This window comes from Anguilla anguilla, chromosome 5 (genome assembly GCF_013347855.1).
Source record: "Anguilla anguilla isolate fAngAng1 chromosome 5, fAngAng1.pri, whole genome shotgun sequence".
Lineage (NCBI taxonomy): Eukaryota > Metazoa > Chordata > Actinopteri > Anguilliformes > Anguillidae > Anguilla > Anguilla anguilla.
The window spans coordinates 16,754,658-16,781,838 of NC_049205.1; the positions used below are offsets into that span (position 1 = coordinate 16,754,658).

General features: G+C 37.6%; 1 protein-coding gene across 1 annotated transcript; it reads left to right on the forward strand.

The window, feature by feature from the left end:
- On the forward strand, positions 1 to 27,003 carry LOC118227047 (relaxin receptor 1-like). Its single transcript, XM_035417136.1, has 17 exons — positions 1 to 216; positions 2,809 to 2,958; positions 5,420 to 5,503; positions 8,645 to 8,750; positions 10,328 to 10,399; positions 16,255 to 16,326; positions 16,659 to 16,730; positions 16,999 to 17,073; positions 17,362 to 17,433; positions 17,917 to 17,988; positions 18,457 to 18,528; positions 19,178 to 19,249; positions 20,666 to 20,737; positions 21,258 to 21,487; positions 22,271 to 22,681; positions 23,155 to 23,373; positions 24,185 to 27,003. Exons 1-17 carry the CDS (start codon positions 159 to 161, stop codon positions 24,487 to 24,489), a joined length of 2,214 nt encoding a protein of 737 aa, XP_035273027.1. The 5' UTR covers positions 1 to 158; the 3' UTR covers positions 24,490 to 27,003.
- The last annotated feature ends 178 nt before the right edge of the window (positions 27,004 to 27,181 follow it).

The window sequence follows — 27,181 nt, forward strand, 5'->3', positions numbered from 1 at the left end:
TTTGCTTGCCTCACCAGCGTGTTTGCTTCAACTAACTCAAGAGCTCTCCCTACTTATGAGCGCCGGATCCCCCTGCTGGATTATACACTCGCCAAGAAGTCGTTGCAAGTGAGAACGTATACAGACTCGCGGTATATTTCAAACAGTGTTAGTGTAACATGTCAGCTTTAATTGTAAGCTTCCTGATCACCAACAGTGTTTTATGCAGAGCGACAGGTAAGGCTCCTAATCAATGTCTTATATGAGAATGAGAACAAATCGATTGGTCACAGTATTATCATGCTTCAGCCTAAATACTTTAGTCGCACTTACTGGGAAAATACACAAATCTGATATGCGCTAGAATAATAAACTATAATGATTCAATTTGCATATATTTAACAATAAATATGCTGTATTGCATTGACTGTGGGAACCTATGTTTTTAGAATGGCAAATATTCTTGTGGAATGAAGTTCATTATAAACGATAATTGACTGTATTCCACTGAGTAGCCAACAGACATTCAGGGGGGGAAAGAAGGTAGGTAGGTAGCTAGCAGCACCAGAACTAGAAAACTTTGCTTAGTCCATTTAGAAATAACGAACTGTGCAGCTGGACAGAACTCTTGAACTTGAAGAGCCTTGTTAGTACGAAATTAAAATATGCTACATAATTCGTTGTTGTTGCTGTGTTGGAAAATTGCGCTGCATAAAAGGACATCAATTACCTACAGGTGTGAAAACATTGAGACAAAGCGATGTTTACATTTGCTTAATTGAATCATGATAAACACATTTTTCTTTGTTGAATATCAGTTGTCAAATTTATCGGAACGTTAATGAAAATGTGTATCGAAGCATTCCAGTGCACCATGAGTTGTACATTTCCGTCAGAATTCAATGACCGGGTTTTCGACAAATATGAAATCGATCTGCACGTGATGTTCTCCACCAACATAGCGTCCGGCTTAATATTCATTAAACTAGGCATATATCTCATTTATTCAACAGTTATTTTGCACTGTTGATGCAATTAAGTCAGACACATTTACATAGCTGATCAAGTTAGTGTTGTTAATTGCTTTGACTGAAGTCTTAAATTCGTGTTTTCCTAAGGGTATGAACGAATGCTTATGAAAATATGACGTGCTGATGTTAGGTCAAATTCATTGCATTTACCATTTTCCTCGGAGATGTGTTTTAATAGCAAGCAAATGGTGCAATATTGCAACGTACTGTGTGTGTGCGCGCGCGCGCGCGTGTCTGTATGTGCATTCATTGCATTCGCTACTATTGATTTAAGAACCATTGCTGCTGCATAATTTATATATTTACAATGTGTGCACTGTTCAATTAGGCTGTATCATGCAATTGCATAATTAAAATGACCTTATAGATTAGCGTTTGAATTGTTCTGATTAGTATTATACTCACTATGATGAAGATTCAACTAAATTATTATCATTATTTTAATTAAAAATCTGCAGTGCCCTCAGAAGGTATTCACACCTTTGATAAAGATGACCCAAAAAGGCTGCCTAAATGAAATAATAGTACAAGTACTCAGCTGCATATTCTCAAAGATTGAATAACCCATTTTAATAGTGATTAAGTGTAATCAAGCCAAATACCACTTTTCTCAAATTGTATATGGATTTCTAAAAATGGATCAAATATTCTTACCACTGTGTCAGTACTTTGTACATCCTTTGAAAGGAGTGTTATTTAGTTGTCCATAGTGGTTTATGAGTTTTATGAACATATTTTGAGGATCATTTTCCCATACTAGATTTTACAAGATCCTTCAGGTTTTTCAGTCTGTGCTTGTGGACTGCCCTGTTCAATTCAAACCACACATTTTTGGTTGTGTTTAAGTCTGGAGGCAGATAGCCCAGTATAGCAGATAGCAGTATATTTGTAGCTTGTGTGAAGTTTAGTTTGAGGCAAGCTTTGGATCATTGTCTGCTGAACGCTCCATTTCCAGCCAGGTTTGAGCTTTCTGGAAAAGAGAACCACAATGGCATGGTACTTTCTTGAGTTTATGATTCCATTGACCTTATCAAGAACCTCAGGACCAGTAGATGCAAAACAATCCTGTAAAAGAAGTGGTCCCCCATTGAATTGCACTGTAGGTAAGACATTCTTTGTAACATTAGCATCCTTCTTCCGTTGCAACAACAGTAACATCCCTTTTCTGTTGAATACACGCTGTTGGATGGTGTATTTTGCCAAAAAAAAAACCTCGATTTTGGTCTTGTTTGTAACATCCAGTTACAGTCAAGGTTTCAGTACAGTTTAGCAAATTTTAGACTTGTTCTTGTTGATTGCCTTCAATTGAGCTTTTTTCTGGAATCCCTTCCAAAAACCTGGACGTTTGTAGGTTTGGAGACTTTGTATCACCAAGATACAAGATATGCCTAGATACAGTAAGACAGGAAGCCAAGGGAGGCTGAGCAGTTGTGTCAGTATTAAAATATAGAATTTTCCTATTTTAGGATAAAATATAGCTCCTTAACCCATCTGTATCGCTTATTTTATAGAGCCTTATTTGCTCATCATTTTCAAGAGTGTGAATACCTTGGTTGCTTTATTAACTGGACACTGGGATTCATAATAAGGTTTCCTTTTAGTTTTAGAAGATGCAAGATTAAGGCTTCATATGAATTTAGCAAAATGTCCAGAGTTAAAATGAAATTCTTACAGTCTCTCAACATTAACTAACCCTGTGCATTCAGTTAAATCTAGTTTTACTGCCTATCTGTGAAAAGCTGATACTGTCATGCATAATGGAAATCTTTTCACATTGTTCCTCTTTTGTGTTTTACAGTTACTTTAACCTCATTCAGTGTCCCAGAGAAGAAGTCCAACTGTCCACTTGGCTATTTCCCGTGTGGAAACCTGACCAAATGCCTTCCGCAGCTCCTGCACTGTAACGGCGAGGATGACTGTGGTAACCAGGCAGATGAAGAAAACTGCGGTGAGTTCCCCCGGTTGTCTCCAATAGGGTGCTCCGGATACAGTATGTATGTGCATATGTGCATATGTATGAAATGTCTTGTAGTCTTTGTGTTTGCAGTGGGTACACGTTTACGAATATCAATCGCTAGCCCTGAAGAATACATTGTGAAGGCGCTAAGCCCCGAAAATAAAATTCAAATTTACATAGTCCCTGAAGCAAAGCTTGAGTGAAAAAAGGCAGCACTCCTTTGTGTTAATCCAAAAAATGGAAAAAAATGTAATTTTCACAACATTTATTTTGCACCAAAGTGAACAGAGTATATTAAGGGTGCACATTTACTGTTATGTTGATTCCGCAGGCATAGAGTTTCTCTCCCTAAATTCCATTCATAAGATCAGTGTAATTGTACTCCTAGTCTTATTCTTTATGTGTCATCATAGCCTCTCAAGCAAGCTACTCTATAGTTAATAAAGAAGGCATCTAGTGCTTGCCAGTACTGTCGTTGTTATGTGTTTGGCTGTGGATGATTATCTGAACGAAGACCCTAAAATCCATCCATTTCAGAGCATGGCAGTATTTATAACACAAGATATATTACATATTACATAAGATATTACGTAAGTTGTCCAGCTTTTGAGCGTACATTCAAGGCCTTTTTTTGAAACTGTTCTCTTCAGCATTCCTACTCTAGACCTGGATCACAGCCTTGCTCTGATGGTGACTGAATTCTCCACAGGAAAATGTTCAGTGTAAAATCAACTCTGATAGAGTTTTTTAAACACTAATAGAGTATGTGTCTGTAAGGCATTCAATGAACTGTTAGAGTTGATTTAACACACATTTTGCTATGTCATTTTGTGGTGTTATTGCATTGAATTATTTTGTTTCAACCTTGTCTAAAATGGAGGATGTACAGGATTTGAGGGTTTAAAATATGAAAAGTTGAATGAATTAAATGAAATATTGGCTCTAATCATCTGCAGAACACATATTTACATTTTATGCAAATTACAGATTAGAACCAGACAGAGCTTCCAAATGAAACTATTTGGATTGCAGCTCATTTAAAATGAGAAACACATTTATAACAATATTACACCGTGATTTACAGTGTTTAAAATGCCCTCATCTTTTAATATAAAGCTGTCCCTTCATATTAGAGTGTCCGAATGTGCTATCCTCTTGAAATTGACAACTGTGAGTCATTCAATTGCCATGATAGCCATTAAGTAAATATTGGTAGCAGTACAAGATGGCAGCCTGAGATTGTTCCTCCATCGAAAAAAAATGAAACATATTGCTACCCTAACCAATGAAGTCAGTTCAGGATTATCCTTTTGTTTCTAAATTGTACACTGGACCACACGAGTGGTTCAACCCATAGGAATTTACATGTCACTGTCATTTTAACCAATGGCAAAACTGATTAAAAATAAAATATAAATTGCATTTAATAAAGGACAGGTGACAGTGACCCTGGGCCTGCAGTTTGTCATTAAAAGCTTGCTATTTATGGATGGGACACAGAAACTTAGTCATGTTAGCACCTGATTGAAAGCACTTTGCATTCAGTCAGGTGCTATTAGGGATCCCTTTTCAAAGTGGTGTGTTGTGCCAAGCCATTGCAAACAAATTGAAGGTAATTCCCAGATATAGAGGAAAGACCTCTATTTTCTGTTGTTGCTCCTGGTCATCTCTGCAATACAGTGTTGAAATTATGTCAAAATACATTGATAACTAAATAAATTTATGCATTTCGATATGCATTATTACTTTTATTTCTTAGTTTATGGCATGTTTTGTCATCCAAAATACATGGAACTTATTTTTAAAGTATCTATTGATTATACTGAAAGCAAGTGCATGGATACTTTCTCAGGTATATTTCATGCAATATATGTTGTGTATGAATGGATTCCGTAGTATGCAAAAAATCATATATTGTATAAAATGTTGATATTTCTTATAAAATGTGCAACAGAAACTACATTTTGATTCTCTATTTTAATCTATTGGGCTAAAGATATGTATGCTAATTTTGTTGGCTCAGGGGTAGGCCACCAGTTTCACCTGATATTAATTAATTGTGAAATGAAAATATTGGATACTGAAATTTGATACTGGTGGCCAGTGGCAATGGTGGTTTTCTTTTCTACCACAAAATCAACTCAAGTGAGTGATTCATATCCCTGATCCAACAGAGATTCCACCCATTTCTGTCCCAGGTCTGAACAGGGTATGAATCAGTCACTGATTAGGTGGGAGGAATGAACACTAGCAGTGCTACTGGCCTCGAAGGGCCATACTGTAGGTGCTGATTGCATTAAGATTGCTATACCTGTCATTTTCTTCCAAAAAGAAGGTAACATTTTAACAAGAACTGCTAATTGCATCAAGGTTGTTATTCAGCTCATTTTCTTTCAAAAAGAAAGTAATGTTATTACTCAAACTTTACAGTGTATCTTATTATGATTTATAGGAGATAACAATGGATGGCCTAATCTGTTTGACAAATATTTTGGAATCCTCAATGATGACTTTGGAACCAAGTCCAAGAAATGCTGTAAGTATAAATGATGCTAGCTTTTTTTGTAGCATTCAACAATGTACGTATAAGTGAAAGGTTTTATTTCAAGATTTATTATTGCACAAATAATGCAGGGAAGGTATATTTAGTTTCTGAACTACCCATTTCAGATATCCACCTTGAAGGATGGGATGGGGGGGTTCATTAGGGTGCTTGTTTCACTTTTTTTAAATTTCTTCACTCTTCATCATAACCCTTGATTGAAAAAATAAAAATCAATTGAGCAATTACTACTGAGCTGATCACAGTATTGATAATATTTGTGTAAATCACATTCCTGTCCAAATAATTCAAGTACATTACATTTCCAATGAGCACTGTGAAGCAGATTGATATGGGCCAATGGGCTTTACAGTAGAGTTCATGGCCACAAATATGAGACAATTTTGTGTAAAAATGTGATTACAATTAAGAAGTTAATTTGGGGGATGCTAACTTTTGTATTTCTAAAAAAAAATAATGAGGCGAAAAATGATGTTAAGAGTATAAGAGTAGATTTGTCTGAGTTCTATTTTCTGTTGGTCAGGTGATTAAAATCTTATTCCAGGTGTGATATATACAAGCCACTAATTGTAATGATTATGGTTAGCATACATACATATATATGAAATACAATGTGTAACAATTCTTATCTAGTGGATCCTACCTTCCTAGGTATCCAAACTGAATATTGTTAATTGAATTGATGTTTAAGTAGTTATCAGGATACTGTAATAGCTTTCATTATCAATATATCTTACTTGCATTTCAGGGGTAAATCTGCACTGTGATTTAGAGATACCATACCAGAAACAAAAGGATCTTCCTTCAAGTAAAAAATATGTAGCATTATTATTGCCATATTTGTCATAAATCTACACAAAAGCAGTCACATAATCGCATCACATAATAAAATTCATCAGTCACGTAATCAAATTCATAAGACTTCTATTTATTGGCTAGAGTGTACTGTTGTCTTCATCATCTACGATGTTACACAGTATGCACAGGATGAAAGCAGATTATTTTATTTGGTGTTGTGGTATAAATGGTACTGTTGATTTTGCCTTTGCTCTTCTTTTGTTCACCTTATTTAATTAGTCACATGTTGTAACAGCAGCAGTGGCAATGTGTTTGTTTTTGCACTGTGAATATCTTTGCCTCCTAGATTGGGAAATGGTAGTCATGGACAGTCGTCTTGAACATTGTGGCAAACAAGCCTGCCACAGTCCACCGAAGTGGCTTTCCAAGGGGCCCTCCAGCACAGAGACACAGGGAGACGATGTTCAAACAGTCCACGTTTATTTACGAGGGTGGCAAGATGGTACAGCTAAAGAGTAGATGTTAACTCTGTCATGACCGAGAGGCTCTCCTTTGTGTGGGAGGGAATGGCAGATTTAACCTGTGCGCACCGATTGCCTCACTACGCACAGGTGCAGCCACCCCTGTTCCCGGGTCCAATTAGCCTGGCCAATTATCTAATTAACCAAGTCTAATTAGCTTGACCCAGGGCAGGTGTGGCTCCTTAAACCAGCCATCCCCACACCACATACATCTATCAGAATTTTCCCTTTCACAAATAGAACTTCATTTTTAAATTCTGGAAACTGCCAAACCTCAGAACACATTCATTCTGCTTATCAGACGAGAACTTTAATGGACTTTGCTTGCTGGTGGAGTTCCAATCACAGTGGCAGGCTATGAATTTGGCCAATTTTAAAACGATATGTTCTTCAGTGGAACATGCATATTCAAACCCATCCTATCACAGAGAAAGTTAGATATGCTGCCAATTTGTCCTGACAGTTAGAAGGACTGCTTTGTGATTCTGACAATCTATTTAGGGAGATGTCTTCAAAGAGACCGTTTCAACTAGCTTTCGATTGATGTCAGAAACAGATTTGAATGAAATAGAAATATGTGGGTGCAGGAATCAATCACAGGGGGTTAGTGGGAGGAATTCTATAGGAACAAAAGATATGAACCTTTCAAGGAAGTAAAATCTCCTTGAAAAACAATGTAGAGGTATACAGTATGGCCTGAATTTCCTGTACCTCTGAATTGCATTTATTTGTTAACATATATTAGCCAGAGGACTTGCAAGTGCTTTTCTGAAAGAAATGATATTGAGTTCTTCATCAAAGAACTGGCATTGCATTGACAATTGAATTCTAGAGGATTCTTGTTTTGATCAAGATTAATTGTGCTCATTCTATGTGTAACATGGGATATTGAAAAATACTGTCACCATCAAAAATGGAGAATCATCATCCAGTGTAGTATGTTTGTAAAGTGTGCTCAGGATATCCATTTGCAAATGTTTCCAAATGTTTTTATTTACATCTATACTATTTTCACAAATAGATGTCTCTTGATTATTATTTTTTTCTTTTGTTTTTTATCAACCTGCTTGACATGCAGTTAGTTGCACAAATGCAAACTTTTAAGGTGTTACTGCATACTGATAAAAAATCTGACAGAAAGCTTTCAGTGTTACTCCAAAGTCATTTTAATTAACTGGCGTCTGATGCTTAAATCTAATCTACTGTTTTAGTCATCATCATTTTTATTAGATTATTCTAATCACAGAAGCGCTGAGAACAAATTGATTTAAAAATGTATTCAGTGAAGATCTTTTGTGTAAGAGATAAGCACTTGTGAAATTAATATATTTGAAAAGGAAAATATTAATAAAGTGGCCTTTGCTCATGAATATGTCTATACTTGCGATCACGTTTCTTGGGTCAGAATCCTCCTAATATCTAAGTAAAACATTTAAGCAAGTAACCTTATGTAGACAACACTTTTCATTGATGTGTATGCTTGCTAAACTCAACATCCTGTGTAATTAAAGGCATAATATGCACACTCTTAAACCTCAAAGAAGGAAGGTCAAATTGCGTACGTACTGTTCAGCTCTATCACACACGGCATTTTACATTTAAGACTGTATTTCCTTGTTTGCTACTCATGAAAGTCTAAGTACCAGAAAAGAAGTTAACCTTGCCATGAATCATTTATTTATTTCGTTTTTAAAAAGCAAAACTTCAGTGGGGTTAGATTGAATCCAGGCTGTCGCGTAAGTTTTTTTTTTTTCGGAGAAAGCCTCCCGTGCTGTCCTGTACCCCTCTCCTCCAGTGCTGGGGGCCGTCCCTGACTCGTGCCTGTGCCGGGGCCTGGAGCTGGACTGCGATGGCGCTCTGCTCCGGAGCGTCCCGACGGTTTCCACGAACGTCACCATGATGTGAGTACAGGGGTGTGCCACCCCCAGATGCAATCTCTCACCCGTCGGTTCTCAAAGTACACCATCATGAGCCTGGTGTCCGGCTACACTGCTTTCCAGAATCTTCTCTCAGGAGCCAGTGTCTTTCAGGTCAGTTCTGTCAGGCTTCTCTTGCAGAAGTGGGATATACTGAACGCACACTGAAATTAAGTATATTGTTAAGATACTGCGATGCTTCACGATATATGAGAAAACATTCAGATTGCTTTCAGATATTTCAATACATTTTCTAAATACATGCTTGTGAAATATATATATATATATATATATATATATATATATATATATATATATATTTATGAAATATAAAGTAAATATTCAGGTCAATATTTTCTCCATAAATATGATGGGGTGTATTTTGTTTCTGTTGGCTTTGTTGCATAAGGTCTGAACTGATGGCATTGTGCAAGGGTTAGGATTTCTTTAGGCAATAAAACATGGTGTAGACATAATTCATTTTCCATTGCATTGTTCTGACACTATATACTGATTTCTGCAAGAAAGGGTAGATCATTATTTTTCATATTTGCTAAGATTAATAAACCATTTCTAAATCTGTTTGATGATAATTGTGTCAAACTGACAAAGTAATCAATGTGTTGGTGTCACCATTGCGTGATCTGACTGTATAATCCTGGCCTAATGAAACTCTCCGTACTATTGCAATGCTTGAGCCAGTTGTTAGTCACCCAGAGGACCTGCCTGCCACAGTCAACCCTGGCATGGTTCAGATTCGATACCAGACTGTGGTGCTCATCCATGCACTAGAACAGTGCCTTAACAGGATGAGCCACCCAGCACCCCTGGCTTAAACGTATTACTTTTTGTGGGCCCAGTATGTATCTTTCTGAGCTGTTGAGTAGCTAAACCTGTTATGGCACTGTTCTACTGTAGAAATGGGCCGGTAGGCAATTCGGACCGTCCAGTGCTGATTGTGGCCAGCAGCCCCAGTGTGGAACAGAACCTGACATGGTTTTGGACTTGAGAAGCGAGGTATTTCAGTCAGCAGGAAGGCTGTGCCTCATCGCACGCCTGAGACCAGGTCAATTGGGCGCCCACAATCTGTCTGCATGAGCTACACGTTAAATATCCCCTATTTTTGTGGAAGCTTGAGAAGCAACAGCTTTATATGAATGTTTTCAAAGCAGATCCTATACAGGTCTGCACTCTCCCATATGGACAGAGGCTACTGCACTAACAAATCAAATGGGGCAGTTCAAACAGAGACAATAAGGCTATAACTATATGCCTCTTTTCCTTTAGTGTCATACACTTGTATTTAACAAAGAACCCAGTTGATGAGCTGCCACTGTCTGGAAGGTTTCCAAATGTGGTGTACATCCTTGAGAGCTGAACAACTTCAGCTGGATGACTTTCGAAACTGAATAACAGATTAAATAAACAGTCACCAATTTGGAGATAAAACGATAAACTGTAACTCTGAAATTTCCTGCAAAGCACTCCTAGAGTCATTATGATGGCACTGGGATTTGCATTCGGATTTGTTTCTTGCACCTAATCGCTTGTCACCATTCCAGGTCTCTGCAAAGAAACAGGCTGAGGAAACTCAATGCTGATATATTCTATAAGTACCAGAATCTTCAGAAACTGTAAGCCCTCTTAATCCTGTTGTTTATTATGTTTGAATTTTGATTAGTTCTGACATTTTGGGAGAGGACCCAGCAGTATCGCATGCTGGTTAGCAAAGTGAATTGTGTTGCCAGGTTACGGGTTTGAACCCAGTGCATCATAGCGTGTTATCCTTGTGCAATATACTTAACTACTGGCTATGCAGCTGTATAATATAATAGGCTTTCTATGCAGGTTACCTTAGACTGAGATGACTCAAAACAATGACATGGCAAATTAATGCAAGGTTTTGCAGAACTCTCTATGTTATTTAAATCCACAAAAATGAAAGCTTTTGTTCAAGCTCTTTCAGATTTTTTATCCTAATCTTTCAGAATACAGCCGTAAGCTTCATATTGCCTACGTGAAGATGTGTTCACTGCAAACAGGAAGTTTTGTGTTGCGTTATTCATGAATGATCTGCTGCTGATGAGGATGCTTTAAATATTTGCCTTGCCTACTTCTATAATTCAGCAGAGATAATTTTTCCCCTTTCATGACTGCATTTCACAGCAGGGGAGGATATCTTGAAATTTATTTATTTATTTATTTTTATTTCATTCTCTTTTTTTTAGAAACTGTTTTGCAATAGTTATGGGAATTTTTTTTCAGAATTTTCATTATTTAAATTTTCAGATTATTTTTTAAAGTGTCACTTCCCTCTTTACCCTGGTTGGGAAAGAGTGAAAAAGGTTGTTTTGAAGAAAGGAGCAGCATCTGAAGACTCTGAAGTCGTGTCCTTCCTTCCATCTTTTCTTCACCTGTCATATAGAAGGGAGAACAGGGACAGGTGAAACAATGTGGTAGAAACTCTCCTTGTCAATCAGTAGCCTCATCAGATCAGTGCAATGATGTCGGAAGGACGGAAGGGAGAATGCTACTTCAGATAATTCTGAGGAAGCCAGGGACACTGAAGCATTTGCAGTCTGCAGGAGGTACTGGCTGGTACTACATTAGTTCTACAAAGGAGATATATTAGTGTCCAGCCCAGGCTGTGTTCAGGTGCAGGATAAAAAGGTAAACTCGAAAAGGGAAAAATATCTGCTGACCGAAATGAATTTACTGAGATAACAAGGCAACGTTTCGATCACAGAGACCTCATCAGGCATTCTCAACATTGTGTTGTTAACTCAGTAAATTCTTGGGCGCATCTAATTTTGGTGTGCGGATATTTTTTCCCTGTTGCGTTAGTTCCAGCCTTGGAAATTGCTTAAGCAGAGTCTCACAGTGCCATCTAGAGGCGACCGCAAGAAACAACCCTGCAGCATTTTTATAAAAGCAATAAAAAGGTCATTTGTCCTGATACTTAACTTTGACACAACAGCTAAGCATGCAATAACGTATTTGTTTTTAAACTACAATTCACACAATATACTTTGTTTTTGTAGATATCTTCAGCACAATAGGATTCGAGTTGTGAACCCACATGCATTCAGGGGACTGTATAATTTAACAAGACTGTGAGTTCTACAGGGCTTCCCTTGTTTCCATTCGCAATTGCTTTGCCCACAAATTTATATTCCTTTTTTTCCCCATTGTCAATTTTTTTTTAAAACATTAAGTACAACTGCCATTTGTCTATTTGTTCAAAGTTACAGGATCATCTGGAGTGAACGTTGTATTACCATTAATGTGATAACCAGAAATCATCCACTAGTCAGTTATAGCGCTTGAGATCAGGCCAAATCCTCAGGGCTTTGTGAGAGCCCTTGGATCCTCTCTGATAATCTTACCTGAGATTTCCATCCATTTCCTATGCTCTCCCTGAGACATTTGAAATCCACACAGGGACTAGCACTTGAAGCTGTCGCGTGAATATGAATTTCTGTTTTCCGTGAGGTATTTCCATTTGGCCTTTGATGAGTCATAGTCTACGGGCTCCGTCACAGAACTGTTGATTACTGATGTTTGAGACCTTTCGTTCGGTGTTATATTTCATGATTAGAATGTTTTTTTTCCTCCAATATCGATCATATTTTTACGTAGAAAAAAATAGAAGCATATTTAATATAACTCAACAGGCATTCACACATATCTGTGTGCATGTGTATGTATATACACACTGGTCTGTGCAAAAATCAGCCTTTCTTTTTAGTTTCCAGTGAAAACAGTCACGAAGTGTAAGGTACTCGTTTTTCAGTGTCAGAAAATATTGAAGCAAACATATTTAACACAAACCCGCATAAAAACCTCTACATTATATGACCAAAATTATGTGGACACCCTTTGGTCTGGGGCTGTTTTCATGGTTTGTGCTAAGCCCCTTAGTTTCAGTGAAAGCAGATCTTAATGCTACAGCATAAAATCACATTCTAGACAATTTTGTGCTTCGCCAACAGTTTGGGGAAGGCCCTTTCCTGTTTCAGCATGACAGTGCCCCCAGGCTCACAATGAGGTCCATACAGAATTGGTTTCGCTTTTTTTTTTTAGAATGGTGGGGAAGAACTTGACTGGTCTGCAACCACATTCAACACCTTTGAGATCATTTGGGAAGCCAACTGTGAGCCAAGCCTAATCGTCCAATCAGTGTCTGACCCAACTAATGCTCTTCTGGCTGAATGGGAGCAAATCCCTGCAGCAATCGACACAGCAATAAAAGCCTTCCCAGAAGAGTGGAGGTTGTTATAGCCGCAAAGGGTGGACCAATTCCATATTACTTGTGGTCATGTAGTGTATGTACAATATCAAATCTTTCAGTATTTTGCGTGTCCATCCTTTGCCTTTATTACATTGGGAGACTTGCTTTGAGTTTTTTTTTTTTTTAATCTGCAAGGATATTTTTCCATGCTTATTGTACAGATTTTTAGATTGTTAAAGATCACTTTCAGAAGTGGCTCTGCTTCTCTCAGTCCAAGTAATCCTGAAAACATTCAATGATGTTGAGGTCTGGACTCTGGGGTGGCCATTCCATTGTTCTGAGAACACCAGCAGCTTGATTTTCTCAGCAGTGTGCTTGGGGGTCATTATCTTGCCAAAGAATGAATTTGCTCCCAATCAGGCTTTGTTCAGAGGCTTTTGCATGATGTGCTAAGATTTTTTTGTATTGTATCAGCATTCATTATACCTTCAATAAAAACCAAATCATCAACTCCAGATGTTGTTATACAACCCCAAACTTGCACTGATCTACCACCAGGCATGATTCTCAGAGTTTTTCATTGCTTCAATGGCATACATACTGCCTTCTCATAGTTCAGAAAAATCACAAATTTAGACTTAACGGTCAATAAAACCTTACTCCACATCTAAGCTGTCCAGTTTCGGCGTACTAGTGCAAGTTTTATTCTCTTTATTCTCAGTAGTGGCTTTTTGATAGCTACAAATCCTTTCAAACCCATAACATTGAGTTATCTTCACACAGTGGAAGGATTGACAGAAATACCTGTGGATTTCTTTAGATCTGTAGCGTAGAGATATATTTTTCCTTAGATCTCTCAAAGATAAAATCTTTAAGTACTAAACTTTTGGTGGTCTACCAGTTCTTGCATGGTTGGTAGGAGTTCCATTTTCTCTGTGTCTTGCAATAATCTTTAAAAGAAGTTTCACTTATTTTTACTTTAATTTTCACCTTCCTTATGCAGTTGAATTATCTTATATCTAATCCCATCAGAAATTTCCTTTAGCCATTTTACATACACTTGACAAAGAAATCTGCAAGGCAGCTAAGGTGTGTTTGGGTACCCTGCTTGAATGTTCGAGTCGCTTTTGAAGGCAAAGGGGCTCTAGCATAACATCATTGACACTTTTGTAAATAACTCTTGTAGGGGGACATAACTGTTACCTGTTTGTTGATTGGATGCAGAAAAGAAAGAGAGGAAAAATACTGATAGATGTGATACTATATGTAGTGGTGGAGGATTTTCTGTAATTCTCTGTAAAACAAAAATGCTTTCTGCATTATTGTTTAACACTGAAAAAGAAACGATTTGCACTTAATGGCTGTTTTCAGTGGAAAGTAAATCAGTGAAAGGGTGGTCTCAGACTTTGGCAGAGTACTGTATATACAGTCAGGTCCATAAATATTTGGACATTGACAAATTTATTGTTATTTTAGCTGTGTACCACAGCATATTGGAGTTGAAATGAAATAAGGAACATGAACTCAAAGTGCAGACCTTCAGCTTTAATTTGAAGGTATTTACATCCAAATCGGGTGAACGGTGTAGGAATTACACCACTTATTATATGTGGTCCCCCCCTTTTTAAGGGACCAATGGTAATTGGACAATTGGCTGTTCCATGGCCAGGTGTGTGTTATTCCCTCATTATTTCATTTACAAGTAAGCAGATAAAAGCTGTAGAATTGATTACAAGTGTGGCATTTTCATTTGGAATCTGTTGCTGTTAACTCTCAATATGAAGTCCAAAGACCTGTCACTGTCGGTGAAGCAAGCCATTATTACGCTGACAAAAAACAAAAGACTCATCAGAGAGATAGCAAAAACATTAGGTGTGGCCAAATCAACTATTTGGTACATTCTTAAAAAGAAAGAATGTACTGGTGAGCTCAGGAACAGCAAAAGGCCCGGAAGACCATGGGAAACAACTGTGGTGCAATTTCAGGCAGTCATTGACTTCAAAGGATTTGCAACCAAGTATTAAAAATGACAATTTAATTTATGATTATGTTAATTTGTCCAAGTACTTTTGAGCCCCTAAAATGGGGGGGGCGGCTATGTATAAAAATGGTTGTAATTCCTACATTGTTCATACAATATTTTTGACAAAACCCTTAAATTAAAGCTGAAAGTCTACATTTAAATCACATCTTGATTATTTCATTTCAAATCCATTGTGGTGGCGTACAGAGCCAAAATGATGTAAATTGTGTCACTTTCCAAATACTTATGGACCTGACTGCATGACCTTGTTTATGCTGAAAGCATATGCATCTTTCATCTGAAATATATTTTGACCCTGATTGATGAATACATTTAAAAGCGTACCGTGTGCTCTTTTGGCCTGTCAAGTCTTGTTACAGAAAGCGAGAGGTTGCCTCTTCCCCATAACTTCCCGATTGCACTTCAAAGTGCGGTATATTTTGCTGTCAGTTCGGCAGGGTTGGCAGTACAGTGTCTGAAGGCTGGCCTCACGTCAGCAGACTGTAAAATATTAAATTTGCAGATTCTTCCCAAAACCCTGCGAGAAGCATACATTTCACTTTATGTTGGTGCAATGCATATGGCATGGCAAGTGTATGATGGGAAATTCTGTCAGGAAAAGCTGCTGCATACTTTCTGCGAGTCAATCCAATAGAAGTGCTTCTCTTCTCAGTCTAAGCCAGCTCTTTAATGATATAATGCTGCAGTCCACTTGGACACTGAAAGGATGATTCCTGCATTGCAGTTTGATGTACTGCATGTTGTTATTGAATGCTTGTGACCAACCATCCACTTAAAGTCCAAGAGTTTCACATGGAGCCATACTTTTCAGAGGAGATGTCTGATAATGAGTATACTCATTGCTGTAATGAATTCATTTCAATTCATTTTCTGTCTTTTGCTGTCCTTTGTTTCACTTGTTTATCTTATTTTTTATTGTTTTATGTTGCCTCTTTAGCATTGGTTATTTTGCTGTGACTTATTGTGTGTTTATTTGTACATTCCAATGTTTTTGTATTGTGTCTGCTGTTCTGTGTTGTTTAAATAAATTATTATATTCTTGAATAAATAGTTGTTTGTGTAAATAATAGCTTAAACTGTCAGCCTTTCATAGAAGGCCACTACAGCAACAACAGAATTCTTTGAGGAACAAATTTTCAGAATGTGGAAGTCCTGACAACAGCTGTGTGTTTTTAGTATTTGATAAATCAGTGTTGGTTGTGTTTTATTTACAGATATTTGAGCTACAATAAAATATCCATTTTAAAGCCTGGGGTGTTTCAAGATCTTTATAAACTTGAATGGTTGTAAGTTATCCCTTCAGTATTCAACTTTCTGTTTTAAAAATTACCCATAATGCCATTATGAATGAATATCCTTGTTGATGTAATCACTATTACCTGTGCATAGCAACATGCTCTATATAAATTTCAACTCTGACAGAGTAATTTTAGAATATTTATTTAAAACAGAGAATCTTTGAGTTTGATTCAGTTAATGTGAGTTTATTAATGATGCCCTGCTTTAAAACACTACATTGTTGTTTGTTATATACGTATGAAAAAAATGACTTTGCTCTGTTCATTCATACAATGCCTTTTTAAAATAATTTCCCTCATCATTTTTTCATTGATCACAGGATCCTGGAAAATAACAAAATCAACCAGATTTCCTCTCTGACGTTCTCTGGGTTACGCTCACTGGTCCTTTTGTAAGTGTTCTGTTTCAGCCTTCACGTGTTCTACATTGTTCCACAGGCTTACAGATGTATAACTCCTTACCATTTATACTCTTTTGTATTATGGTTGAACTGGTTTCATTGACGGCTATATTTCTTCACTGTTGTTTGAAGATTGAGAGAAAAATTGAAAGAATTACTTTTATTTAAGTGTACATTTTAATATTTTTACAGATACAGAAAACAAGAAAACGCCCTTGACACACAGTGAATTACATAACTGGCTTTGTTTTATGCTTAGGGTCCTCCTGAATAATGCTCTCAGTCAGCTGCATGACAAGACTATCTGTCTGGAGATGCCTAAACTGAACTGGCTGTGAGTCCAGCCGTCTATTCACAATGTCACACACACACACCCATATATACACACACACACACACACACACATCAGCGTACATGTACACACACACACACACACATACACAGACACGCACATGCAGACTGAACTGATGAGTGAATTGTTCTATATAGTACAATATACAATAAAAATTGTTTTCAATAATAATAATGTGACCTTTCAGGATAAAAAGACATTGACTGTGTTTCTGGGAGCAAGATAACAGACTGTCAGTAATAATCTTTCTCTTCTGTCCTGATCTTTCAGTGATATGGAAGGCAATCAGATTGAGACGGTTGGGAATGTGACTTTCTCCTCTTGCAAAATGCTGACAGTGCTGTAAGCTTGTTGTTGCCTGAAAGAATTTTTCTCAGTGCATCTCTTAAGTTCTTCCACAGAACAACAGCTCCAACTAGCATTATTAACAAAACACGACGGAAAAAGACAACGAGTCAAATTTCTGCTAGCAAGGGACACAGAGACCAGTTCCATAAGAACTGTGCCCATATTAGTGCATTTAAAGACTGAGATGGTCTGAAAAGCTGTTATGTTGTCAGGCTGATTACCTCAGAAACAAGATGGTGGGGGCCAGCTGTGCTCTGCTCAGGCTTCACATGAATATTGGCTTTTTGATAGGAAAGGGGGAAAAATGCCTTTAACTGTTCCTGTGTTCTTGTACATGGTTTGTGAACATGAGAACATTACCATGGTGTTGCGACATCTATGTAGTAAGGCAGTTTGAAGGAATAATAATATCCTGGATTAGACGTTTTTGCTCTGATAACTGTAACTGCTGCTCATTTTGCTTCCCATCCCCATTAGGGTTCTACAGCGAAACCGAATCAGTCGCTTACATGAAAATGCTTTCTCACCGCTACAGAAACTTGGGGAGCTGTAAGTTCACTCACTCAGCTCGGAAACTTTGTTGTGTTTTTTTTAACCCATTTGCAGAAGGTTCTCCATAATTTTCCAAATTGTACTTGTCAGGTCTATGCAAGGTATTACTGAAAGCACCAGAAACACTCATTTAAAATTTTGGTGAACAGAAAGTTTATGTGTCCTCTATAATTGTTTGTTTGAAACCTACTCCCAACTCCATCTATCATTTAAACATCTAACAGTTTTGTAGAGGTGGAAAAAACATTGTTTCAGTTTATTTAAGTCTGTGGCAAGTTTAAACACATAGACTAAGGCGTTAAAAAATAGACTAAATTGATTTAAGAAGATGTATTCATTGATAAATGTTGTGAATATTGTTTGATTAATGACAGTCGTAACAGAACACAGTTTTTTATTCTATTAGAATGCTTTTGAGGTTACACTCTTATAATGTCTTGTATTTATTTCCCTGTTTTTTCACAGAGATTTGTCAAGTAACCAGATCAAAACAATTCCCCCAAATCTCTTTGTTGATCTTGGTGAACTCCTACAGCTGTAAGTGTGTTATGTTGTGTATACACAGAATATGTCTAAAAATATATCATTTGTAGTATATCATACACAGAGCTTGCTATTTTTTGCATTTTTATACTATTCTGGTTTACCTATGTGACCATGTAAATGTATATCTATGTTATACATATTGACATACTGACTACAATAGACTACAGGAAGTTTGAGGGGAGAAAGGGAGCACAACAGAGGGAACTATTTGTAATTATGCCAATTTGCATATGACATGGCATTCCTGTTCCCGGTGGATTTTGAATTCATGCAACACAACTTTGGAAGGCTACAATGTTTTGTAAAGTTCAGACATTTTTAATAGGAAACTATTACTATTTCAAGCTGAAAGGAGCAAATTTAAAATATTTTGGTATCGATAAACACAAGAGCTGACAGACACCAATAGAACCTGACAAAATAATAATAGTGCCCAGCAGAGCAGAATTCAGTCAGATGAATTTAACCAGATGTAACAGAAGGGGTGAACTGCGTATCTGTCATTTTGATGGAGACACACTGTGAGTAGATATTATTAATGAAAAACTTTATTATTTTTTTTTTTTTGTGAAGCAGAATACATTTTGGTTTTCTTGAAACTGTTTATAAAACCAATTCTGACACTGCTCTTTCTTCATAGGAATATTTCCTATAACCCCATTCTTGAATTGCAAATGGACCACTTTGATAACCTGCATAAATTAAAATCATTGTAAGTAGCTTTTTTTGCTGTTTGGTTGACAGAGAAGGTGCTTCTTTATCTGTCAATCACTGTGGAGAAGACACATTGTTGAATTCAATATTCATCTCTATATATAGTCAGAGGATTTTTATCCTGAAGTGTAAACTGTTCTCTAAACCCATAACTAAATATATTATAATAGAGAAATCTTGCAAACGTGTGTCTTTTGTAAGACTAAGATGATTATATAGACATTAACCCTTGAGTTCTGTTTACTTATTAACACCTGTGAAACTTTTCGCCTGGGTCAAATATACCTGGGACATTATTGGGATTTTGAAGTAATACAGAAATAAAATTTATACAGAAACACTCAATTTATATCACTTTTGTCTCAAATCAAAACACTGTAAACAATATATATGGGTTGCCATTTACCTCTGCTAGATCATGTCTAACAATGAACGTTTCATTCATTTTTTGTGAAGATGTGATTTATATTTTTAAAATTCTCTATAATGAAGGTATGGGTGGCATAAAGCATGTCTATCTGTGAAAATATAAATGAAACAAGCTGTTCATACAGTAGATTACAAATATTTATTGTTTTGAACTGACATTTTTCAATATTTTTCATATTTATCTTGTATTCAAAGAAACCATGTAGACAAAAAGACATAAAGATGATGAACAACAACAAAAAACACAAAACAAGAACCAAATTTACACTTGTCTTCTATTAAAAGTTTCCAAAGGGCCAGTATGATCCAAACCAAACACCAAGGTTGAAGTTTCCCTGGTTCTGTCCAGATAACCTGCCACTAATAGCACTTTGTGAAGTGTTCTCCAGGGAAATGGACTCTCTTGAGAGAGTGCATTTAAGTGCTGTGGCACACGGTACTTTCTCCTAAAAACCTTCTCAGCTTCCATTAACCAAAAATGATTTAGTAATAGACCCACAGCATCCGAAAATGTCTGCCGTATGGATAAAAACTGGGTAGAAATTGTGCCTCATTTCGTGAGCGCATTGGTGTCCACACAGAAATGCATTTGGTGTGCAAACATAGCATCACTCATTACACTGCGCTGCATATGTCTTCTGACTGCAGATTGCGAGTCAATTGAAACTAATGGCGGTCACATTAGATTCTCTGTCGGTGCTAAAAGGGACATTGAACACTGAGGACTGAAACATAGTGACATGTCCAGTGTTTATTCAACTTTAACAGAGTACATTTTGTACCAATAGGTACCTTATGTACAATGTAAGAGTTGATTTTTAACACTGAACATTTTACTGTGTATGATACCGCAAAAGGAAATGATCGGTAATTCAGTTTTATTGGATAGTTGATTAAACAGATCGCATTAAAACCCTGTGAATAGAGGTTTACTTCACTTTACTTCAGGCTTTAATGAAAGCTTGTGAAATTATCTGTTTTTTAGAAGCATAGAGGGCATAGAGATTAGCAACATACAGAGACGAATGTTTGAACCTCTGAAGGACCTAACACACATGTGAGTACTGCATGTGCTTTCTCACTTAAACTGCAGAGGCGTGCGGTCAGGATGGGCAAGCTAGGCTTGGGCCACTGCTGCCGCCACTGTGTCAGCTGACTTCAGCGCACAGAAACTATTGGGCACGTGTACCAGTGAAATAAATGTAATGGGAAAGGATCATGGAAAGTAACAGAAATGCCTTTTAAGTAGATGTCCTACCCAGTGCCTTTGCTTTGACATACTTCCTCATTTGTTACTGGTTGATATGACCAAAAACAAAAATTGTTTATTGTTGCAACAATAAAGGATAATTAACAATCATGCACAATTTATTAATTGTAATGTTTCACAAGGCAGTTGATGCCTACCTTGCTCACACATTCTGGCAGCACCCTGTGGCTCATCCAGACCAAGAGTGAATTTTGTTGCTATAGAATATATTTATGATGTAATTTCCTGTCGGTGCTATGCAGTAAATTCTTGGAACATGTGAAAGAACTAATGGTTTCTTCTTTGCTCCACTTTGGTTTCTTAAAAGATATTTTAAGAAGTTCCAGTACTGCGGCTACGCCCCGCACGTGCGCAGCTGCAAGCCAAACACGGACGGGATCTCCTCCTTTGAGAATCTGCTGGCCAACATCGTACTCCGGGTCTTTGTCTGGGTAGTCTCGGCCACCACGTGCTTTGGGAACATCTTCGTTATTTGCATGCGATCTTACATCAGATCTGAAAACAAGCTGCACGCCATGTGCATCATATCTCTCTGTTGTAAGTGACATGTTTCAATTTTCATACCGTAGTATCAGTATGTATGCATGTGTGCAGTATATATATACAGCAATTATGTTTTATTATTAAACAATATAGTGAATTTTTATATAATTATGAGGGTTTCCACATATTTTTCAAGGTAATTTCCATGATTTTATTTATTTTATTAGTTAAAAATGAACTTTAAAACCATGAATTTCGGTTAAATTTCAATAACAAATGCAATTTTTACTACCACAGCAGTCAAATTTCCATGAAATTGGATTACTTTGAAGATGAAATTGAAATAATTTTTAGGTTAGGGAAATGTTCCATGGCTTATCAGAAATTTAAAGACCCTGAAAATAAATGTACATGTGTCCTAGAGCCACCTCAAAACTATAAGAGAAATACCACTGGATTATATTCATGTGTTTTTATAGGACACCAAACTGGGATGAATGGTGAACCTAGATAGGCTGAATGATCTGCTCTCTTTATCAAATATCATTATGTTCTTAATAGTGTGGTACTCAAATCACATGTATTTGAAATATGCATTTCTATGAATTTCACATGTAATATGGCTTGCTTGCTTCCTTTTTGGTATGGTTTGTAAGTCTATGCATCTTCACAGCAATCCACGCCTCCACCACTGTGTTCATTGTGACTTAGCTATTTTTTGGAGGCATTCTATAACAATGCAACAGCTTACTTTTTCCTCTCCGTGGTATTATGAACATTCTTACGAATCCTACCCAAATTTCCCCACCTTCCCCCCCACCCCCTACCCCGCCCCAGGTGCAGACGGTCTAATGGGCGTGTACCTGTTTGTGATCGGCGCCTTTGACCTGAAGTTCCGAGGCGAGTACAACCGGCACGCCCAGTCGTGGATGGACAGCGTCCAGTGCCAGGTGGTGGGCTCCCTGGCCATGCTGTCCACGGAGGTGTCCGTGCTGCTGCTCACCTACCTGACCCTGGAGAAGTACGTCTGCATCGTCTACCCCTTCCAGTACCTCACGCCGGGCCGCTGCCGCACGGTCAGCGTGCTGGTGTCCATATGGGTCCTGGGCTTCGTCATCGCCTTCCTCCCGCTCGTCGGGAAGGGCTTCTTCCGGAATTTCTACGGCACCAACGGAGTGTGTTTCCCGCTGCACGCCGAGCAGCCTGAGACTGTGGGGGCGCAGGTGTACTCGATTGTCATATTCCTGGGTGAGTGTGACACATCGCAGGGTCATTCAAAAATAAGTAATTTTACAATTATTATTATTATTATTATTATTATTATTACCATCAGTGAGAGTAGTATTAGCATTATCATTATTACTGTCAGTCTACTACTATTTTCGATTATTACCAGATTATTTGAAACTTATTTTGTCACTGTTCATGCTTTCTGCACACACCATGGTATTGATGTGCTGTGGCCGTTGCTAAATTTCCTGATGGTTTCAAGCGGTGCATTAGCTTTTGTCCAGCAGAGGGTGCTAGTGTACATACATAAGGGTGTGCGCTGTGTAGAACTGGGGTAGGGAACCCAAATGGGACCGTGAGCCAGTATTGTAGCCCACTGAAATATACCATATGTTCACACGTCGTTTTTGGGCCTTCAGTTTGTAACCTTACTTTCATGCGTCCTTTGAGTTATATGCGCCTGCATGTGTGTTTATCATTGTCTTCCACAGGCTTGAATCTGGTGGCCTTTCTTATTATAGTGTTCTCATACGGAAGCATGTTTTACAACATCCAGAAGACAGGCACAAGAGCGACAGAGTACAGCAATCACATCAAAAAGGAGGTGACCATCGCGAAGCGTTTCTTCTCCATCGTGATCACAGATTCGCTCTGCTGGATTCCCATTTTTGTGCTAAAGATTTTATCTTTGATGCAGGTGGAAATTCCAGGTGAGTCATTTTGAGTTTTGTTGCCAAATCACCAGGAATAAATAGATCTCATTTTCATGATCTGAGCCACATGTTTCAAAAATAGAACTGAACAAAAAAAAAGCACTTCGGTTTTCTTCTCAGTTGCCATCATTTGTTGAATGTACAATATATGCTGTGTACAGAATGTACATAATTTCAGTCGGCTGAAAAGTTACATTATTCAAGACCTTCTCTATTTTGTCCAGAGATACAACAGGTTATTTATTTGGATATGAAGATAAGGTATTTGTAAAAGCTGAATAACAGCTTTTACTGCATTCCAATCCACCAAAATAAGTAGTGTAGCACCATGTTGTTTGTGACATATGCCCATGGTCTACAGTGAAGATTTCAATGGGTGATGAGAGTATGGAAGATATAATTATATTGTGTCTCCTTATTTTTGTCTATTTGGCATTTGTTTGTTTTCAGTTTCATCCTCTGTGGCATGCCAGTGTCTGTCTCACTCCATGATTATAGAAATTCTATCCGGAGATTACTGAGGAACTGCAAACTGAAAAACAGTTGACAACTTGGTTCTTATAAAAGAGACCAACCTATAACGCCAATTTTAAACATAATGCAACATCCTAGTTGACCTGAAACCAAAAAAAAAAAAAAACTTACATATTTACATATTTAAATGATGCCAAGAAATAAGGAGATTGGAGAATGCGGTTCTAGTTAAAATTTTTCTGGGAGACACCAGAACGATCAGTTGTACATTATCCACCACATCAAACAGGGCTGAGAGTCGCATAAATGTATCTGGCCGTCTGTTGTTCCGCAGGCACAATCAGTTCTTGGGTGGTGATTTTCATCCTTCCAATCAACAGCGCGCTCAACCCAATCCTGTACACGCTCACGACGCGTCCGTTCAAGGAGACCCTCCTCCAGGTGTGGATCAACTACAGGCAAAGGAGGCCTCTCTCCCGCGCCCATCCCGCCTACACGCCCTCCTTCACCTGGCTGGAGATGTGGCCCGTCCAGGACGCCGCCCCGCCGCTGTCCTCGCCCGAGTACCTGGCCCACCCTTCCGAAATGTCCTCGGGACGGTGCGAGCTGCTGCCCGCCAAGAGCCGGAGTGCAGTATGAGCCCGTCTGACTGGCTAGGCCTTTTCCCACCCAGAACCACCCAACCCGATGCTCTCCCCTCAATGGTCCTTTCTTCTGAATGGGTGCTATTCTTTGCTGGTTGGGCCTGAATGGTAGCTGCCCCTGTCTCATTTAACTTGTCTGCCTCAGAAATATGTGCAACATGGAATGATAGTTTGACAGGTTGGTATTAGAAATGCAGACTGCAGTACAAATGAATGAGGAATAACAACAACATTCAACATCTAGAAAACTAGCTAAGGAAGAAGAATAAAATCTATTGGACAATTTATCCATCTTCTGAAAACTGGGGCTTTTTCTATGGAGCAACACAGCACGTATTCATTGATTTTTTTCAGCACGTGGACCAATATTGTGGGCTCATTCAAAAGGATTCACATCAGTCAAAGACCTGGTTCATCTCAAGAATATCCTTATGAGCCATATGTTATGACTCTCCATGATTATCTACTTTCAGTCAAATTGGACAGCAGGCAGCTAAACACGCATTGATTTTTATGTTTTGACAGTGTTGTATGCTATTCACCATCAATAACTTTGAATATGAAATGTTGTAGAAAAACTGTTATGTATATACAGTAGAATTGAAATTCTATAATGCAAACAGCCCTCACTATGAGAGTTAACTGTTATTCAGAAACTCAGAGAACAACTGATGTTGTATATATTTCCATATAATGTGTAGTGTATGCAGTGGGAGTACTGGTTCCTGTTGAGTGACATCAAGTGTCCAAATAGCACCTCATTACACAGGTTATATAATCCATCTTTGATTTCACTATAAGTTTTTTTTTTTTACAACTTTTTTACAACTCTGGTTACCCAAATTTTATTTTAAAATACCAATACCTTTACACCAAGGCTGGCCATTCAACATATTAACCATATGCATGAATGGTTAGTTTCGACCATGTCAAATGTTCAGTTGTCTAGTTCAATCTATGATGAGTTATGACAATATAAAGTAACTCGCCCACAATTACTTCTCAATGGAAAGAAACATCTTTCCCCACCATTTGCAGTATTCAGTAGGGAGAGGAGGCCTCACGCAATTCAACAGAAATTAGACTGCACTGACCTGATCTGTTGTAAACTGCCTCAAAACTATATGTATTTAATCTGAGTATATGAAAGGGTCCTAGAACATGAATGTTTTTAATAATTCTATGTCTGAACAACAGCGTAAGAGCAATGAAATGATAATGTGAATGGATGCAGCCTTGATGAAAAAAATGTAATATTATTTGTGCTGCTAATTCTATTATAAAGACATAGGGTGGAGCCTCTGAAAGCCTGTTATGATTGCATTGGTGTAACTACTTTCCAGTGTTGTACTAACTGTATGGATTTCATTATTATTTATGCTTACCTTTTTCTGGCATGTGAAATTGTGTAATTTAAAATACAATTTAAAATTCTGTCCCAAATGAATAAAATTATACTTTACAAGCACCTGCTCTATAGTTAGTCCCTTACTGCCTGGGTTTTTAAAGCAGGGGGTCCTCAAACCGCTAGCAGTCCTTCAAGGCACTGTAGTGGGTCCTTGGCCAGACGTGATATGCAATGACAATATATAGATTTGGGAAAGTATTTGTAAATATAAACCCCTTTAAAAATAAAAAGGAATATGACCCTTTTTATCTTATGATGGTGGTCCCCTGGATGTCTTTGGGCCTAGGTCCCTGCATCAGAAAAGTTGAGAACTCCTGCTTTACAGAAATCAACTGAAGAAGCATGTAGAAGCAAAGACAGTATGTTTTGCATCTCACTCTGAAATCACAAAAGACAGAGAACCCCTGACTTGTATTATATTGTACTTCTGGAGTTTATTGTCCTTTACTTCATTTAAGTTCTTATGTCACCAGTAGATGGTGCTGAGGTCACATAATTGCCTCACATAATCAGTCTGATATTGTCTGTGAACAGGTCATATATTTTGTTGTTAAAAGTTATGCACAGTCAGGTGAAAGTGAACAGGTCGTATATTTATTTTTTTTAAGTTATGCATTGTCAGGTGAAAGTGAATAGGTCACATATTTCTTTTTTAAATGTTAAGGACAGCCAGGTGAAACTCAGTAAAATGATTGGTTCCAGAACAAGAAAGAAAACGAGTCAATTCAACTGATGCTACAGGCACTGCTTTTGATTTCTGTATTTTATGAAGTATGACTGCAATTTCTAATTACATATTGCCCATTTGATTATCCTCTTGAACCTGCAGTTATTTACCACTATAAAAGTGACCAGTAATTTTAAAAATCCTTTTTCACTTATTTTAATATTATTAATCAGTTACCATCGTATATATTTTGAATCACTGAAAATATAGACAATTGTGGTTGGAACGAAAACAGCATGCACAGGGGCCCAGGATCAAGGTTGAGAACCAGTGATATTGACAACCTTACCACCAATGCCAATCTCTACAATTTTGTTTATAGAATGGTGAGACTGTTCCTAAACTATGTTGTGATGTAATTCTGCTCTTAATTGTAAAATTATTTTGGTCTTTTATAAAAATAATAAAACCATTTCACATAGTATCAAAAGTCCATGTCCAAGTCCTCTGTCTAAAAAAAATGGAATGGTAGTGCATGCAAATCACCACATTTTAGTTAACTGAATTCAACAATTGAATTCAGTTAACTAAAAGCATAAGCGTATGACAAAA

Bases quoted from the DNA above. Each gene is read 5' to 3' on its own strand.
- LOC118227047 (XM_035417136.1), top strand. From the start codon at position 159: ATGTCAGCTTTAATTGTAAGCTTCCTGATCACCAACAGTGTTTTATGC. The intron at 217-2,808 runs GTAAGGCTCCTA...TGTGTTTTACAG, and splicing joins TGTTTTATGCAGAGCGACAG to TTACTTTAACCTCATTCAGT. The intron at 19,250-20,665 runs GTAAGTAGCTTT...TCTGTTTTTTAG, and splicing joins CTGCATAAATTAAAATCATT to AAGCATAGAGGGCATAGAGA.